Here is an 11859-nt window from a genome sequence, read left to right on the forward strand (position 1 = left end):
TAGCCCTTCTTTGAGGAGAATATGAAGGATCACGTTTTCTCTGATTAAGAAACAGGTAAACCAGGGCAACAGCTAAGATACTACTTTTTATATTTAAATCCTTCTACTGAAAGAAGCACCTCAGGCAGACACTGACAAACAGCTAAAGAAATACCTAAGACTACATCTTTATGCCTGACGGACTGAACAACTTCCCAGATATTGGTTTATTTAGTCAGACAGGACAAAATGCCATATAAATCAGTACACATTAAAACTCCAACATCCTACACTGAATTTTAGCTGTGTTATTCAAGCTGCAGGCAAAACCAAAAAACAAGTAAAAATTTAAAAACCTGGATGCAACAATACAGTAACACTTACCGTATCTTTGTTCCACATTTTTATGATTCGAGAATCTGCAGAGATAATTAAATCCAATTGATGCTGAAACTGAATTGACTTAATAGGCAGGCCATAGTGATGATCTTTGACTATTAATGGATTACTAGACCGGAGATCATATAATAAAACCTTGAAGAATAAAAGACAGATTAAAAATCACAGCATTGCAAGGTCAATAGGGAACTCATGCACAGAAGATCTTCATTAAAGACTTAATTAAACTTGAGATTTCTTTTTTACTTAAATAAATGAACAGGATTTACATAAAAGAAATAATTTTAAATTCTGAAAACTGCTTATTAAATGAGCCTAGTTTGTTCTGGCAATATATTTCTGTTTCAGTCTGCTTCAATCTAGAAAAATTAAGAACAAATTTAAGAGCTCACTATCTTTCTAAAGTATTTTTAATTTCCATTGAAAAATGAAGTATTTTCAAGGCTCTTGGTATTAATTACTATTATATCACTCTTAAAAGATTTAAATCTTCAGACTCCAACATTCAATGAGTCTCACCTTCACCTGTGAATAACAACAGAATGTAATGTTTTATGTCAAGGAAATCAGAGCACAGGCCCTGTCTCCCACATACTTGCATTTTTATCTCCAAAGTTTCCTATGAAACTTGAGAAAGATCTTAAATCTTTCACATGTAAAGCATGAATGCTAATAAATTTGGGGAAAAAAAATATGATCAGTTTAATAAAAACACAATCTAACATGTACTAACACTATCCTAAATATAATTCTTACACACATATCTGCTCTTGAACAAGCTACAGTTTCCTAAACTGGTGAAAATACTGATGAAGGCAGAAAAAACACCTCACACTCCATCTCACAAATATGATGGCAAAAACGACCAAATGAGTTGAAGTAGGAAGGTAAGACAGTAAAAAACATAGTTGAAAGACAATCACTTCTGTTTCTTTAGCCACCATCAAGATAAGGCAAAGCACATACGTCGCATTGAGGTGGTACTGACTGTCTCAAAAAAGCAGCAATTTCCCTGAATACTTAATAAAGTTGCAAGATTTGCAGTTCAGTGGTATCAGATTGTGATGACTTTAGTGGTCCTCACAGTATTCTGAAGGGCAAGACCATAAGACAAAATTAACTTGCACTTCAAGAATGATTATTATGTAATGTGTGTTCTTATAAATACTTGCACTAATATATCTTTATATTACAATAAGTGTATGATAGACTTGGACTGGCAATTGCAAGAACAGAATCTCCTAAGAAATGTTGCTACTGAAGTTAAGTTTACCTGCCCAGTAGATGTTCCAACAGCCATATTCAAAGCTCCATCAAATTTCAGTGCTGAAATGGATGGTAAACCTTCTATCCTGCAAATCATAATGCCAGCAGTAAGATACTCTTCCAATAAAACTGCATATAATTTTTTAACATTAAAAATAGCAAAGACATTTAATGCAAATAATTTACAGCTATCACTCAGAAATACTACTTCAAAAAGCTGCATAGTTTACATTCACAATTTGTGGTTGTATAGAAAATTTGCTACCAGTACCCAGATCAATAAGTAAGACTCCTTTATGACTACGAAAACTCTTTAGTCACACTACCAATGAGAAGAGGCAGCCATGGGCATGTCATTTGAATGCAAAGTGAGATTTGTTTCTGAAAGCAAAATACTTCTGAAAAAAACAGAACACACTTTGAAAAAGTAGCCTCTACTCACTCTGTGTCTGCTGTTACACTGCTTAAAGCACAGTCCAACAGCCCAACTCGGTTTCTTGTTCTAGGATCCCAGCATTCCACTCTACCCTAAGCAGTTTAGAAAATACATTTCAAGCTTTGGAAAATGTTTAAATAAAAATATCAATTATTTTACCTATGAATAACTAATTTAACGTCCTAGGTTGACATGACTTATTCTAACAACAGCATATAAGCTCCAGACATTCAGATATTTCATTTATAGCTTTTTAAAATGTGATCTGTATCAAAATCATTAACACTAAATTTCCAAAGATTAATAGGGTACAGATACCAGCTAATTTCTACAGATGGCTATACCGTAAAGCAAGATAACATTATTTTCCCTCTCAGCTGCAACATCTCAAGTATCTCAGCAACCAAGGTAGCTCAGAAACAATATCTGTACCATGCCTTAAATAAAGTCATCTCGTTTAACGGATCTATACTTAACATAGCAAATGAGATCAAATTAGTTAGGTTCCTGACATGATTTTTTCTTATCTTCATGCAAACTAATATAAAAAAAAAGAAACAAACACTACTGTCCTTTTTATAAAAGGAATGCAAACATTTACCTCAGCTGTCCCCATAGCAAACAAGAAGTGTACAGGATTTATGTCACAGGCATTACTCTCTCTAAAGGGAAAAAAAAAAATAACAGAACAACTTTAATGTTCTCAGAATAATTTAACACATGAAAAACTAAACAAATTTCAGTGATCACGTGCACTGTTGCTCAGCCTGGAAAGGTAAAAGCTGGAGGGAGGGATGGCCACCTAATAGCAGCTTCCCATACTCCAGAGGAGCTTAACAAGAATTCGGAGCCATCAAAAACAGTGCTGATTACTTGAACCAGGATGCAGGGATAGCATTTTTAGTCGACACAGATAATTAAGTGCTAAAATCCCTGCAGTTTGAGATTCCCCTGAGAAAATTCATTTGAATTCAGTGTGACCATGCCTTGAGCAGGAGGACGAGCTCTCCAACCTGAATGATTCTGTGTTTCTCTCCTACACCCACCTTCTACCACCAACCCTTGTCCTATTGCCCTGCTCCACTATATCCTTAAACAACTCAATTCTGTCAAAAGATGTTCCAAATTACTTATGCTCTGAAGGGTATATCTCCAAGATATGCTGACAACTGGTCTGTCTGTCTTTCCCTCACCCAAGTATCCTATTTCTCAACAGGGCACCCAAGAGCCCTGTATTTCTCCAATAACTCTTCCCAAGTACAAATATTTCTCTTTACACCACTCACCCTGGTGCTTCCCAACTTCTTCCATTTAAAGCTCTCCACCCTTAACTCTGTAACTCATCCAACTCCCCCACCTCACAGCCTTCTCACAACTTCAAGTCTCTCCTCTCTAACTCAATGTACAATACACTCTAAGCTCTCCCACTCCAAAATCACCCTTTTTTTCCCTGCTGCTCAGTTTCTATATTATACCTTCCCAAACACTGCTTCATCCATTAAGCTACCCTACCTACTAAACACCAAACACCAGCTGTTGCCCACTAATTAGCCACTTTATCTAATCAAGTCTGTTCTTCTCTTCTGCTCCCCCGACATGAAAGAAGCCCAGCTCCTGCTCTAAAAGAGTTTTCAAAAAAATCAAGACACATGCTGCAGATACAAAAATTCTCTTTGGGCTACTCCAAGAGCAGAAGGACAAAGACATGCCTGGGAAAGTACATACCCTGTGGGTAGATCTCTATGTGATGGCTAAATTGAGCAATAATAGCAAAGTTTTAATGAAATGCTCTTAAGATCAAGTTATATAACACCTAGTACAAGTCTATATTAAGCAATTTTGAAGTATTCACAAAAGCAAACTCAATTAAAGCCTAAAAACAAGAATTACAGAACATAAAATAAAATGAGGCTCAGACTCAGCATATGTTCCTTTTCAATTCCACAAGGCGTTTGGGCAATACTCAGATACACTACTGATGGTGAGCATGCTAGTAGTTTGCTTCCACCTGGTGGAAAGAAGACAGACAGACATCATGCACTACAGATAACTTACGAAGCCTCAGTTTGCAAGGAGTTGAGAAATCTTCCCTGTTCCAGATTTAGCCTGTATACTTCAGAACTACAAAGGAAAAATCCAAAGTTACTCCTTTGTCTTATGAATACTGTAAAATATTGAGTTAGGAGTTTAAGATTCATGCTGACAGTCTAATTTTACCAAATACACAATTTTCAGACTTCACATTCTAAAACATAAGGCACATCCATCCTTCAGTGTTAAAAGTACACAGAAAAATGCGCATGTTCACCTAAGATATTTATTACACTGCAATATCCTATCAGTTATTCTTTTTCCAGGGAAAAGATGCATTAATTGCTTTCTTAAACTCTTAATTCCTATGATTTGTGTAACATCTTGAAATTATACTTAATTTTTGTTTGAAACCCTAAAGAATCACATTTATTTTTACCATATCTTCTCACAGACTCAATTATTTTACATGATTTGACTCACACTTTAGCAGCAACAAACACCAATCAGGAGAGAAACAAATTATTTCATTTTCCTTACCTAGGTGCTAATCATTCTTTAAATCCATATAGTGAATTGTAATTATTGTAACAAATTTGAAAATACATGATATACCGGATTTGATTCCTTTTAAGAATCAAAGGAAAAGAAGAAGTCTTAAAACACTACAGGAAACTGAATTAATCTTATGCTTCCCAAGTTTTCCACTCTTTGCAAACAGACTTTATTACCAACTTGTAAGGAATTGCCACTTCTTCCAATTTTTAACTTTTCTGGTATTTTGAAGTTCATAAACTCTGAGAAAACATTCCTGACAGAAGGGAAACAATAAAAACCACTTCATACCTTGCTCCTACAAAATACAGGTCACATGATGGATAGTGGTAAGAGAAATCTCTACCAAATTTTGGTATTCTCGTCTTGTAGTAATGGCCATGTTGTGAATGAAACTCCACAAACCTGCCACACTCCAAGAAGACAATCTGAAAATAAAATAGAAAGCACTGAAATATACAGAAGCAGAGGACGATCTTCTCACCTTGTCTTGTAGCATAAACTCCTGAGATTTCTTTTTTTCACGGTCACACATGTTTATCACAACTCATTTAAACCATCTCTGGTAAATGATAGAATCAACTAGTGCTCCATCATTCTCACTAGCCACAGCAAAGAGTATCTGCAATATCCTGAAGGTGATTCTGCAGTCAGAATCAGTACAGTCACTTCAGTGTTATCCTGCACCAAAATTAACATCTATACTTCTCTCAGATATCAGAATTAACTGTTTTTTCCAGGTACAATGCCATGCAGACAGTAACCTGTTCATATGTACTAACAAGCACATCCTGATGCACGGCAGCATTCCCATAAGATATCAACAACCTCTGTACATTCTTTTGTGGTTTTCCAATTGAGTAAGCACATTGTTTCTCTCTGAAACTTAGACATACATCTCAGTCCTGAGAGAACCCACGGGGAGGCATTACTAGAAAGCTAGATCTACACCAGTAAATCTACACCTACCACTATAGTCCTAATGGCAAGTTAACATGCCACAACTTATATGTATATAAAGAAACTATTCTCACTCCAAACAGACACAGGATAATCTTCACTATCTATTACACTCATGCTGTACCTCAAACCATTCCCAGGCACGGTGTGATAAGAAACAGTCATCCTGGCCCAAATTCATGCCATGATGTATACAAAATAATGTTCAGGGTAATCACAAGCTAACTCTTGACTATGAGTCTTATTCATGTTTAGCTTAGCTTAGAAAAGTGTTAGTTTAGCTTAGAATATGTATAGTCCTTTGATTTTTTAAAAGTAGTAGAAAATGAAGATTTTAAAGTTCCTACTGCTGGACTACATAGTTAGCAATGCACATAGGGATGGGAAGCTCAGGAAAGGTGAGATACACAGTTACTTTGATTCTTTTGCCTTTACACATCTGTATATTCTTCCCTTACAAGATGAGAAAAGTACTGACCTCAACTAGTACTTCATGCCTATTTATGACTAAGTCTTCCCTTACCAATGCTTTTTCTGATATCAGAAACCCCAGTGTTTCAGCTTTTATTTAGAGACTTACTCATCATGGTCCAAGACCAAGTAGAGAATCATCTTTCAGAAGCATAACTATGATTTTGTAGGAGATTACAGATGCAGCTGCACAGCTGATGTTACATTATGACTTTTTAACACACATCCCAATCAATCCTGTGCTTAATGCCTCTATGCTTTTAACTACAGCGGTCCAATCAAAGCTCTTTTCTGTTCCAAACAATGCCTAGACCAAATATTTTCTCTATCATCATGGCAAAAGAAGAAAAGTCTGCATTTTCATACAGTACAGAAGCTACATAAACTAAGATAAGACAAAATTAAACTACATTTAATTCAATCAGTAGCACATACCATCAAAAACCTGCTACCAGGAAGAGAGAAGGTGCAGTTTGCTTTCTATGAGAAAAGTGAATTTTCTTGTCACTCACTCTGCCTCCAAAAAGATCACTGATATTCACAGTAGCAAAAGCATAGCCATCAGTGTGTGGCAAAAAATATAAAGCAGAATTATATGTCTTTTTGCAAAAGGCTGTGGGGGAAAAGGAGAAAATCACTCTATCCTAAGTCTGAAACTCAGTCCAAGTTCAGAACTTTCAAGTCTAAAACTTAGGAGAGCACAGAATACTAGTCGGCCTTACGGTTACCAGTATGACTGAAATTCAACAACACGCTCTCTCTGTGAAGATGCAAAACAAGCTACAAAACATGACCTTACGAGGATAAGGGGAGCAGACTGGAAAGAAGCTATTTTCCCTGCGCTACTAACACAAGGCAGTGGGTGTAGTGTTGGTCCCCTCAGTTCGAAAGGGATGTTGACAGCACCAAGAGGGCTCTCCAGACAGACAAAGGGGCAGGACACAAAACTTGCACCAAAAGGCTGGAAGAATCTTAGCTTGTTTAGTCAGGCAAACAACACCCTGCTGCAGGACAACATAACAGCAACCAGCAACTAAAGCACAGTTAAAAAACAACAAGAATCAAAACTCTTTGCAGTAGCAACAGTGACAAATTCAGATTTTCCTGGGCAGGTTGGATAGGAAGGAAAAATTATTTGTGATGAGGTAGTGCAATTTATTCAGTGGATTTGTAGAACCACAGTGCTTGCAGTTTCTGACAATCTTGTTCAAGCATTAAATGACACCTGAAGGTATCCTTCCAATCAATATTTTTATAATTTGAAGCATTTCAAGTGTAATTTATCAAATATTGTTCCTTCTAAAATGTTCAAAACAGTTACCTAAAATCAATTTTCTTTTTAATGATTTGTTAAGTTTAAGGAAAATAATATTATTAAATTGTGATTAAATGTTATCCTGCAAAGAATAACTAATTCCATTTTTCACATTATTTTGTTTGCATGACAGGGCATTATTTGAAGAGGTTTTTTTTCTAACTACAGACAAAAGACTTTAAAAGTAATAAGGCAAGTTACAAGACAGAGACAAAACAATCAACATTTTGAAGGTACAAAAATGGGGTTTTTTTTAAAATATTTTCTGTTCCAGAAGTTGTTGATTGATTGCCCTTACTATATATGAAAATGCATTTTAATACACATATTAAACATTTTTTTTCATTTATACATTGAAAAAACATTAAACATACCTTTGAGTAATCATCTGATAAAATCTCAAATGTAACCACTAGAGGAGAGAACAAGAGAATTTTAAGTCAACTAAGTAAGCAAACTTACTTGCAAACATTGGCAAAAATCCTGAAAACATTTACACTCATGCTAACCTTCAGTTATTAACTATTCCCCACAGGTGTCAATGCATAATGCAGGCACTGTGATAAAATCTTTAATTATGTAACTTCATTTGCAAAACAGTAAACAGTTTTCTAAAACTTTAGAAACATATGAAGCATCTTGTAATCTTTTTATCATTCTTGTATACCTGACACGTTCCCCAATACAATGCCCAACCATGTATTTATTGGCTATGGGAAAGGAGGGAGGTTTAATCAAATGGTTTTCAGTGAGTGTGTGGTCCATGGCCCTTTGGTAATTCATCCAAAGTGATAAAAAATTACAGGAGTTTTGGCCATACTACACACAAATCTGCACATGTGACTCCTCTAAGGGGTCAGTATTTCCACAGCAAAAGTTCTAAGGCTCCAAAAAAATAGTGAAAGCTACTACTCATGCTGAACACTGCAACGAACTGAACTTTGTCTAGCTTTAAATAAGCTGGGTTGGGAACATCAGGAAGAGCAGTAGCTTGAACTAAATTGGTTCCATTTAAATGAGGTAGTTCATTTAAAGTTACCTGAAGTAACTCTATGTTACATTTCAAATTAAATGTACTTTTTGCAGCTAAAAAAAAAAATAAAGATTCCTTGAAGCTGTAATTACCAGCAAGCACTTACTATTACAACAACTACTACTACGCTTTTAAAGCTGGTCTCACTCTTCCCCTACCTTCATCTCCAGGCTCTTTGAACCCCTGCCCTTAATACCTTCCCTGTCACTATGTTGTAGCACTGTGCCTTCACCCCATGTGACTTCTTGTAGCAGTGACAGGGTAAAGAAACACCACCATACTCTACTCTCCTTTTCCTAACCTAACGCAGTAGTTCTTAATTTTTATTTTTCACATCACTTTGACACCTCCTCATTGCTCTGGTCAACCCTGTATCCATTTTCAGCCATCAGGCTAACATAAACCAAACTAAAACAACAAAAACAAAAAAATCCTTCCACAAAAATCAAACATCATTCCCTAAATCCATGCACCCTAAAACTCAAGAGTCACAGCAGCTCTGACCTCCTCACCTCATCTATCTGCCATTAGATTCTCCCTTTCTCATTGTCTAGATGGCTCCTTGCTTTCCTCGCCATAGTTGTTCTCTCTCCAAAGTAGTACTAAACAAGGTGCAATGAGGGCCTTGGCCTTGTTACCATCTACCCCTAAATACCTTGCCTAGAAAAAAACAAACAAAAATCAAATCAACCCAACAAAAGTACTCGGGGATCTCACTTCACCCTGTAACTCACTTACTGAGCTTGGGTTCCATTGAGAAAGTGGCAAGAGCTCATTTCACTAACAACAGTGCAACCACAGTGCATTCTCCTACCTTACTGCTTCACAGCAGGAGAAAGAGAGAGCTGGCTGCTACCCAGCCATTGTACCTGTGTTGCATTGCCCAAACACAGCACAGACTTCCGCCACATTGGTTTTCTGAGCCCCATGCTTACTGGCTGAAGGTGAATCTTAAAATCCTCACACAGCTCCAAGAGTGAAAAGAACTTGGAAGGCAGAGGAAGACAAGAAAATACAGGTATAAAAACTAGGTCATATTTCACTTTAGATTCTTATGTTTCCCCAAAGTACAATCTGTCCCCTGAGCACACTCAGGGAAATTCCTACTCAAATTCAACCCAAATTATTTATGAAAGGTATCTTGTACTAACAGTCACAGCTTATACTAACCTTCAGAATCTAAGCATCTTTCAAATTTCTGGGATAACTGGTAGGTATCATAACAGCGGATCCTTGGCTTGTATGTCCCTGAAATAACAATTTGATCTTTAATTTAAAAAATAAACACAAAGATAACAATAAAGCACCTTAAAAAAAAAAAAGGATAATATCTTTCACTTAGAGCCTTCATTGCATTTCAGCTCTAAGTATTCTGATCATTACTAGAATCACAGGGGTTGGAAGGGACCTTTAGCAATCATCTAGTCCAACCACCCTGCAGAAGCAGGGTCAGCTAGATCAGGTCACGTAGGAACATGTCCAGGTGGGTCTTGAAGACCTTCAAGGAAGGAGACTCCATAACCCCTCCGGACAGCCTGTTCCACTGCTCCATCACCCTCACAGTGAAATAGTTTTTTCTTATGTCTAAATGGAACTTTCTGTGTTCCAGCTTCATCCCATTACCCCTTGTCCTGTTGCTAGATATCATTGAACAAAGGGATGCCCCAACCTCCTGACATCCACTAAAGTGGACTAAAGTCTCGGTAGCTAGAAAAACGTGCCTCTTAGCAACATAACCTTACAGCTCGTTTTTTGTCCTTACTGTCTGAAAGCACCCTACTTGTATGTAGGTTCCTTTTATTACCACATACATTATACAGAATTCAGTAATGCTTTCCAGTAAGTCTGAAACACCAAACCTCCTTACACTATTAATGCCTACTGAATGTCTGGATCCTGCTCTGACAGTTACAAATTGCAGCATGACCCTCCATCCTTTAAAATAACACTCAAACAATGATGTTAAGAAGTTACCTAAAGCAAATGTACGTACATACAATAATCAAGAACTTAGTTTTTAACTATTATAAACAGTTTAGTTTTTAATTGTATGTAAAGCCCCGATGGCAGGGGGATAATGAACTAGATGATCATCAAAGGTCTCTTCCAACTCAAACATTTCTGTGATTCCATGATTATAAGACCACCTGTATTCTAAAACAAAAGCATTTCACAGCATCCCTACCAAGATGGCCACTCTATCACATCTTATGAGTCATCTTCCAAGCTCTATTCAATGCTACATTTAAAAATGAACTCTTATCAATTCTACCTGAAATGCTCAGTCATTCTGCAATCAAGGTTTTCTAGCACTTTTGGTCTCTACTACAGAGAGACATTTTGTTAACTCACCAACTGCCATAATATACTGTCCATCTCTTGATACCTTAATCTTTGTGCTAACCGTGGGCATTTCAAAGTCTTGAATAAGTTCAATTCTTCTACGGATATCTGTAAAAGAGAAAAAAACCAATAAAAGCTGTAAAGGTAGCACGACTGTATTGGTCCAAAACACTGCTGTGGTTTCTTAAGGAAGCATGTTGAGTTAAATGAATATAGGGAGTAACTTTTAAGTAGAATTAACACGTTTTAAGTAGATTAATACAGTCTGTTAATCCTGAGAAGCAGGCTACCTCCAGGCAAAATAAGTGTCTATTCAGAGGTAACTATGTACCAAATTATTATATAAAGTAGTAGCAAGTATTTATCATACACTTAACTAAGATGTTACATAATGCATTCCAATCTCCTGTTAACTCCATGCAAGTTTTTGTTGGTTGAGCTTCTTACACAATACTTCCTATGGGATGTAAACAGCCATTTTCATTTTGCATAACTTTAGGCTAAAAATCACAATGTCCCTGCACTCCTAGATTAGTGTGATACCATACAGTAGTTTATAGCTGGATTTTATCATAAGCTATACATGGAACTCATCCATCACGTTTCTGCACGATCTACAACCCCAATAGCCAGCATCTGACATTTAAAACAACGCTGGTAATATCCTGTTCACAGCTATACAGGAATTTGAAAAAACTATTTATAACTTTAAATCTGTAGTTTTAAAAGTCCAAGCTACGTGTAACTTCCTTGTGCAAGTTTGTAAAGTGTCTCCTTCTGGACTTGCATGTTGTGTATGTTTAGCCAAGTGTTACTGAGGACCCGGCAATGGGAAAACTCACCCACATCTTTCTTCTGTAAAGCTCTCTTCTTCCTGTCTGAAAGCCACTGTAAGAGATTATATCAATCAGTCTCAAGCTCATTACTCATAAAGGAACCAAAATTTTAACCAATTTGTAAATATAAGACATTTAGGTCGCTTATTCTTTTTTTTTTCTTGGTTAGTTTTAAGTTTTCCCTGGTAAATTTAACCATCCCACGCCAGAAAAACTTCCAAAGTCGTGTTTTTAT

General features: G+C 36.5%; 1 protein-coding gene across 1 annotated transcript in view; it reads right to left on the reverse strand.

Annotated features, from left to right (window-relative positions):
- The window catches only part of NOL10 (nucleolar protein 10), a 54385-nt gene that overhangs the window by 42146 nt on the left and 380 nt on the right, over positions 1-11859 (reverse strand). Inside the window, exons 2-11 of the mRNA XM_061989803.1 lie at positions 11631-11676; positions 10798-10896; positions 9616-9693; positions 7787-7824; positions 4958-5094; positions 4136-4201; positions 2682-2742; positions 2087-2172; positions 1652-1730; positions 364-513 (exon numbers count right to left, since the gene is read on the reverse strand). Of these exons, the coding sequence (XP_061845787.1) occupies positions 364-513; positions 1652-1730; positions 2087-2172; positions 2682-2742; positions 4136-4201; positions 4958-5094; positions 7787-7824; positions 9616-9693; positions 10798-10896; positions 11631-11676 (840 nt within the window). The remainder of the gene's footprint in view (positions 1-363; positions 514-1651; positions 1731-2086; positions 2173-2681; positions 2743-4135; positions 4202-4957; positions 5095-7786; positions 7825-9615; positions 9694-10797; positions 10897-11630; positions 11677-11859) is intronic.

Source organism: Colius striatus, chromosome 2 (genome assembly GCF_028858725.1).
Source record: "Colius striatus isolate bColStr4 chromosome 2, bColStr4.1.hap1, whole genome shotgun sequence".
Taxonomy (NCBI): domain Eukaryota; kingdom Metazoa; phylum Chordata; class Aves; order Coliiformes; family Coliidae; genus Colius; species Colius striatus.